Below are 7,891 nucleotides of genomic sequence, written 5' to 3' on the forward strand. Positions count from 1 at the left end.
ATGCATGCACACCTATGCAATTATGTATTGATATTTAGTACTGATAACTTCAGATAGCTGCTTGGCTGAATAGTAAAATTGAAGTAGAGCAGCTTCTTATGAAATCCTTTTGCAGACTTGGATCCAGAGTTGAACTACTTCAGACTTGCTGCGTAGCAGGGCCTATTTTATTACTGACATGTCCTTAGGAATTACTTTCAAAAAAATCTTCTTGAAATTCTGAAATTATTTTAATTAAAGAAGTATGACCCCTAGAAATCTATCTTGGAAAATGCACTGTTTAACAGGACTTTACCACATTTGGTTGGGAAAATGGAAATCCCCATTTTAATTGTTATTCTTAAGCATTCAAATGTATTATGTCTTCTTCTGCCACCTCAAATCACATAATCCTTGATTGTAGGGAAGAAGTACAGTTATTTTCTTTTTACAGGGAAGAAAGTTGAACCCAGCTAGGCATTGCAGGATTCTGGTAGCGTCATTACAAGTTGTTCATTTTCCCAGAGGAAAAAGAGCTCTGTGAGAGAGATTGCTGTGATTGTGTAGTGGCGCAGAGTAGATACTGGCAAAATTGACAAGTGGAATGTGAAAAGCCTCATGATCGGTTACAGGCATTTTGCATCCAAGAGCTTTACAATAAATAAGTATTTCTAAATAATTTTCAGAAGTTTTGCAAATTGTTTCTGACTGCAGATTTTTTTTGTTTTTCTTGAGACAGCTTCATTGACTGGAATGCAGCTTGTGACAGCCAGTTTTCCAACGTGTATTGTCCACTAGAGATGAATGAATATGGTGCTTTCCCAGAAGGTAGGATGAAATAAAGCTTATTAATTATCACAGAGCATGGTTGTTTTCCTCTCACCTTTTATAAAACAAAAGGTTGAGCTGATCTATACACGGGTGTTCATTGCTTTCAACTTTACATTTTCCAGCAGAGTGTCCTGTGGTAATAAACAATGACTGCATGTGGTGGATGAGAATATTGGCCTTTGTATAGAGCCTGAAAAGGCAGTATGCAGGACTTCCAGAGGGAATTGAGAGAAATGCTTGTGCTTACAGTATTACACATATCTTTTTGTACAATCTTCTTTGTTTCCCCTCTGGCAGGCTTCAGCCTTCCAGTGTGTGAAATACAAGGCCTCTTGTGACCAATTATCTTTCCAGGCTAGAGTTTCTTGGCTTGGGAAGCACACTGGCAGCAATCTAGAATTCTTTAGCATTACCTACCTAAGTACTAATGAAAGGTCAGACTGCAGAATCCCAGGCAGCACGCTGATCCCTTGGGTACTTAGAGCTGAGACATGTTGGCGGTGAGGCCTGGGGAGGTTCTGCCATGCACGTTCTGTCTAATAAAGACTCTGTTCTCCAGTAGAGGGACTGCCAAGTCTTTATCCTGTCCTCCTGATAACAATTTGTTAGTGGGTCTCTAATAAAGAGTGGTAGTCCTGTTGACAGAAATTGATACACTTTGCTGCTGTGCTACCCTGACGCTGCATAGAGTCACTGAAGGATTAGGTCAGTCCCAGCCTGGCTTACTCTCAAGAAGATTCAGCATTCCTCCACAGAAATGTTAGTAGTGTTTTATATTGCAAAAGTCTTACTTTGTCTTCTTGATTTTATAAATTGCAGAGAACATGAACTACCCCAATGGCTTCCCAGGTACTGCAGCAATGCAGAACACAGCCTTCATTGACCAGAACTGTCCCTCCACCTGGAATGCTCCTCCCAACATGCCACCTGCCTGGGAGCCTGCCAGTTATGTCAACTCCACAGTGAGTATTGTCACTGTGAGGCGCTGCTTTTGCATGCTCCTTCACAGCCTTCCTCGTGTATTCCTGTCTTTCCCCTACCTGTTGCTTGCATGTTCTTCATGAATCTTCTAAGTATTCTGATGTTTGTGTTTAATGCTGGCATTGGTAGCCCAGGTTTTTCCCACCTGTTTGTCAAGGATGTTACTGACCTTGTCTGCAAAATTTTGAGATGATCCTTTTGCCTGAAAATTGACTAAAATCAGCTTACACATGGAAAAATATTTTGGGCTTATGTAGTCTACTGAGACTGTTTTCTGTGAAAATCAATGTGTCCACTTGAGGCTAAAACCCAGAAAGTGCAGACAAGAAAAACCCAGAGAGATTTGAAAATTGAAGAGCTGAATGGACAGCTGCTCTCAGGTACTTTACAGCGGTTTTTTTTTGGTAGGAAATTCAAGTGATTTAAGCTGGATTTATGCAGATTTCAGAATCCTGACTTTAACCTGTTATACTCCAGACTAGCCATGTTTCTCATCCCACAGTGCAGTGTAGTAACTTCAGTTCAACGTGGTCTTTAATTGTAACTATCTTCTCTTCTGCTCATATTTCAAAATCCTGTATTTTAGATTTTTTTTTTAAATTTACTATAGGTTTATTTTGAATGAAACTAACTAAAGCAAGAAATATTTTCAACTGTAAAAATGAAAATTTGTCTATGTTAAAAAGTGGCAAAACTGGTAGAAGACTTTTTCCTAAAATAAACATATATTTTATTTCATATTTTATTCAGGAATGCCAGGAAACACAGAAGGTAGAGATTGGAAAATGCATTAGATAATTCAGTTCATTTCCCTGGCGAGCTTTTCTCCACAATACATTTCAATGTTTCATTCAGTTTTAAAAGTCCCAAGACTTCCATGACCTTCGCTGAGAGACTTCCTTGCAGACTAATACATCTTGCCCTCCAGGAGGTTCTTTATAAGCTTTCAAAATTTTCTAACTAAATTCCCTAGCTCCCAATTACAGTCTCATTTTTCACACTGAATATCCCTTTCTGCTCCCAGCATGCACAGTCTTTCTGGACTGACGCATACTTCAACCCTTTTCTTGTCATTTCTAGGCGTCCTTCTCTTTTCATTTTAACTCTCAAGTATGCATGGGGATCTTTGTGTGTCTTCCATTTCTCCTCTATTTTCCCCAACAGTCTGACCAGAACTGAGTAGTATATTGTTGTTAGAGTAATATCTGTGCTGTGCAGGGAGGAGCTCATGTGACTTCATTAGGTGGAGGGCTTTTAAGAACACACACACACACACACACAGACTTACATTAATGCTGCTGTAATATTTTTGGCAGCCATATTTCTTTGTAAACTCCTCTGCAATTTTCTACTTGTGGATTTCTTAAATTTCTGCATAAATACTGCTTCCTCTCTCCCGTTTAGTACTTAGCATTTCCAGATTTTCTTTGGCAAATGGTCCGTGGTGCAGTTTCCCATGCTGGTTTTGTCTCGCTCTGCAGCCCTACCTCTCAAGCACCCGAAGCTTGTCTCCAATGTCTGGACTTTTTGGTTCCATCTGGGCACCCCAGAGTGATGTTTATGAAAGCTGCTGCCCCGTCAGTGCCACGACTCAACATTCAACCCACGTGGAGAACCAGGCAGTTATGTGTAAGCAGGAATACTATCCAAGGTTTAACCCTTTCCGTGCCTACATGAACTTGGACATATGGACTACAGCAGCCAATCGAAATGCAAATTTCCCACTTTCGAGGGACTCGGGTTATTGTGGAAACGTGTGAAAGGAATTTGATTTAAAAATGTGAATAAAGATGCTTGCAATTTTGATTACTAGAGTAAGCTGGTTGCTGAATAGATTACAATGTTGGTGAATATTTTGGCACTTTTATATTGAAAATAAATTTTTTTTACTGAAGTCTGAGCATTCAGTGCATTTTAAAAAGCACAGCATATTCAGGATGCTGTTATTGTCAGGTGAAGGCTATAAATTTGAAATTCAAATTTTTTATCATCATTAAGGACAGTATTAGTTCTTAAGTGCGTCCATGAATCTGTACTGCACATGTTTCTTCTGAAGTTTACATTCTGTGGTATAAACTAGGAGTGGTTTAGCAGTTGTAGGTACAAACTTACACTCATGAGTAATTGCATCTGTACCAAATAGTAGCTGGGGACCTACCTGTTGATGCAGATCAGAGAGTTTCCAAATGGTGTCAATTCTAGAGCTGATACAGTTGTTAGTGAGTGCAGACTTCTGGCAATAGGAAAAAGGCTGAATTGTGGCTTGTTTATCTGGCTTCAAATTGCAAGCTATCACTTGGACAATGTTAAGCTTGTGCAGTGTGGGTGAGTGGGCATTTCTTCCAGGAACTTTTCTTGTGAGTGACTCCTGGCATTTTGTGTTGTTATTTTTAGCCTTCATGTTGCAGTAGCATTTTCAGTGCATTTAATTGCACTTGTTTAAAATGCCAAAGCTTGAACTGAAAGAAATGTTTCTTTGAGAGCAGAGTTCACACCACTCTCCCAAACAGAATGATACTGTGCTGGCTTATGTTAGGAGACTAAAACTTAGTAGCTGAGCGAGTGCTGCCACCCGTGCCAGGACTCAGTCCACCATGCAAGATGTCTCTGCTTACCCCTCCTGTAGAGCCTTTTCTCTACATGGCAGAGTGTGTCTGGACATCAAAAGGAGGCGGAGGCATCCCTTGGGTTCAGAGATGTCCTTGGCACAAGGGCACTTGTCAGGCCCGAAGAGAGAGTGAAAGTGGATCCAGTAGCAGTTTTGTACAACTGCATAAAGAAAAGCCATAGAGATGGCAGAACCAAATTCATGTTGTGGTGGCCACAGGCATTATGGCAAGTGGCCGTGGTCATGGATTGCTGCATGGGAGGTTGAACATGAGGAAGAATGATGTCCCTTGGAGGGTGATGCTTCAGGAGAACAGGTACCTCAACAGGTGAAGAGATCTCTTCTTCATGTTCATGGCCTGGCTGAATGAAGCCACATGTGACCTGCTGTACTGGAGGTGGCAGTCCTTTTCCTCATGGGAGGTCACACTGGAGACCATCAGGGTCCAGACACTATTTTGAGGATTCTGCGAGCTTGAGCAAGTTCCTAACTTTTTGCTACCTAATTTCATCTTGCCTTTTATTCACAGTGCGACTGGAAGACAAGAGCTCTGTTTGACAGTAAGAAATCAAGGCTGTTTTATTTCTTTTTATTCAAAGACAGAGCAGAAAAGGCAGTGCAAAATAGTTCACAGCCTGCATGCAAGGCTACTCAGTAATCTGAGCTCTCAGACCTAAATTCTGGCCCTTGCTGAGCTATCAGACCAGCTCCTTTATCTTGCTGGTTTCATCCAGAAATGCCATCCCAGGGCTTGAAATATTTTAGCCAAAACAGCACATTTCCACAAAAGGTTTGTTTCAGTAAATCAGTAGTTCCTGCAAAGTAAGCTTTGTTGAAAGTTACTCTGCCAACTGTGCTTTCACAAGAGTTTGGGTTAGCTCAGAAAGGTGGTCAGGCAGTGGTTGGGAAACTCAAAAGCTCCTACATTTACCTGCTCTAATTGCTTGTGTGGAAGGTGCTCCAAAGCCTTCCTTTGGTTTCAATGTCAGAAAAATGGGATCGTCACTGAATGCTTCTCTGAACTGTGGTGTTTTAATTGCTTGGTCAGGAATTAGCACCTGGGTCTATGGCTGCTTTCCATGATGTGTTGTGCTGGGCAGGAATCTCTTGACTCGAGTTTAATCGTAACTGCTTGTGATTCTGAAGGGAAGTTCACGTGTTCCTATGAACTTTGATGCTCCTGAAAATGGTACTAAGCCATGAGAACTAGTCATAACCACTGACATGCTTTCTGTGCACCTCTTGCCTATGGTAAGAGACTTCAGGAGGAATAGAGTGGGAGTATAAACCCAATAAATACAGATTTAAAAAAAAAAGTGATCCTTTGGTTTGAAATGGAATGAACTTCTTTATTCCGTGGATAATATTACTTGTTGTATAGCATGCATGGATTTTGGACAAAAAGACACAGGAGAGAGGAGATGATGTGAAAAGATGTGCTTAGCTGCCTTAGTTTATTCTGTTAATTCCATTCAATGTTTCAAGGATATCCTTATTTTCTGTGCACTGAAGGGAGGCTTTTCCTCAAGTTCCAGCGTAAGGACATGGATTTCTTGTATCTGCAACAAAGTAACAACAACCTCAAACCCTGTGGAGTTCTGATAGGCACTGAGTCCCTGTTGTAAGTAAGTGTATGTTCTAAACAGAGTCAATCACTGGAAAAGAGAGGAAAAATTATGCAATAAACCAAGCAGAGGCACTGGAGAATTCAGGGAGAGCAAAACTGGATAGAAATGTTTGGAAAAGAAGACCTGTGTGAAAAATTCGATCAGACCTGTTAAAAGTGCCAACAAAAGACAAGGGGAATGAGCCACAAAGAGCTTGAGAAATATTGCTAAGAAAGGAAAGAATCATTCCCTTTAATCAAACCAGAACAGATCAAGAAGTTATTCCCCCAGGAGCTGTGTAGTATTAGGCATAGTTTTTCATATAACTTTTCATAACAATAACTAAGGAATGTAACAATCTCATTAAGGTTACTAGAAATAATTGCTGCCATCAGGAGACATCTGTAGCTTAATTAGCAATCCACTTGAATGCAAGTGGGATTGGGCTCAGTTAAAAATCTTTCCTCCTACAGTACAGGGAAAGATGAAATAAAATATCTGCTTGGTGCCAAAGTGATTATAGTTCTGCTGGAGTGAACTGGAGAGGTTGCTCTAAAGACATCTCATTGTCATGAGCAAAGTAATTTCTAACTTCTTGCCTTTTGCCTATAGCGGCACTGGGAGCCTCATTGATCTCTCTGAAACTGGTACTGTTTTAAGAGACTTCAGCAGAAGTTGTTCTTAGTTAACCAAAGAAATGCTTAAAATTGGAACGGGAATACCAAAAATACCAGTATAAAAGAGCAGTAGCTCACACAGTTCACTAGTAGGGCTGATGATGGAGTGGGGGGAAATGCCCATGGGTGCAGTTCCAGGCATTCAGTATTGACTTCTGTCACCATGTAAGCACTACATGGTCTCGGGGCATTCACTGGTTTCCCAAGAAAACTGAGAAGAAGTGGCAGCCACCCCTGCTTTCTGCTCCCAGCAGGTTTGTGGCTTCTTATATGTATATTGAGAATGAGGGATACCACATTACCACTGTCCTTGATTTTCACAGGCCATATTGGCCAAGCCTGCCTGGTTGGGCCAGTATTTCCATTATGGCACCAGAGAATATTTCTGGCATATTTCCTGGGGGTCTGTTGGTACTGAGAGGCAGCACCTGGACAAAGCCAGAATCTGTGGCAGGGTGTTTTCCTGGCCCAGCCTTGCTGGGCTGCAGCAGGCCCCTCACAGCGTTGTGCTGTAGAACTGCGGGAAGGGGAGCATCCAGTGTAGTTTCCCTGCAGGAGAGGGGGCGTGCTCTGCTGGGACCCTGCCAGGTGGGGCTGGTACAGGGCTGAGCTTGCTCCTGCAGGGAGGCATTTGGAGAGCCCAGCAGCGCGGCTGCCAGCACTCCAGCATGGGAGCCTGCTTTGAGCTCCATGGGAGCAGCAGGTGGGCAAAGCCGAGCTGCAAGTGCTGCCCGCGGGGCTCTGAGCTGCAGGGACTGGGCTGTCCCCAAGGCAGGCCCACCTGGGGAGCACTGTCGTTGTTTGCTCATCTGAGTTTGTCACAGGTACGGTGGCAATTGGCAGATCTGTCCTACAGCTCCTGCAGCTGGGCCTGGGCATGCAGGACTCTTCCAGCTGCTTGGAGGAGCCATGACCAGTGCTGGCAGAATGAGCCTGAGGGCTCTGAGGGCAGGTGAGAGATCTGACTGCTGGGAGGCAGATGAGCTCATTGGAGAGCTGTTAACTTAATCTTCTGGAAGGGGTGGAAGCAAGGGAGGTTTCCACCACCTACACTAGAGCTGGCTGTGCCTGCAGCTCCACCACCAACTTCTTTCTGTCTCTGGAGAAGCCTTTGTGACTCCTGGGAAGTCATGGCCTTCACAGCACCACGTGTTCCTGCAGAGCCATCTTACCAGGTGAGCTCCTGGCTGGTATTTATAGTGGTAGGT

At 42.8% G+C, this 7,891-nt stretch overlaps 1 protein-coding gene across 4 annotated transcripts in view; it reads left to right on the forward strand.

Moving 5' to 3' along the window:
• The window catches only part of TMEM131L (transmembrane 131 like), an 80,717-nt gene extending 77,032 nt beyond the window's left edge, over window positions 1–3,685 (forward strand). For all 4 annotated transcript variants that reach the window (XM_036381860.2, XM_036381859.1, XM_036381858.1 and 1 more), the window contains exons 33-35: window positions 719–807; window positions 1,630–1,772; window positions 3,273–3,685. In XM_036381860.2, coding sequence (XP_036237753.1) covers window positions 719–807; window positions 1,630–1,772; window positions 3,273–3,551 — 511 coding nt within the window. In that variant the 3' untranslated portion in view covers window positions 3,552–3,685. The remainder of the gene's footprint in view (window positions 1–718; window positions 808–1,629; window positions 1,773–3,272) is intronic.
• The last annotated feature ends 4,206 nt before the right edge of the window (window positions 3,686–7,891 follow it).

The sequence above is a fragment of the Molothrus ater genome, chromosome 4, assembly GCF_012460135.2.
Source record: "Molothrus ater isolate BHLD 08-10-18 breed brown headed cowbird chromosome 4, BPBGC_Mater_1.1, whole genome shotgun sequence".
In the NCBI taxonomy this organism is placed as follows: domain Eukaryota; kingdom Metazoa; phylum Chordata; class Aves; order Passeriformes; family Icteridae; genus Molothrus; species Molothrus ater.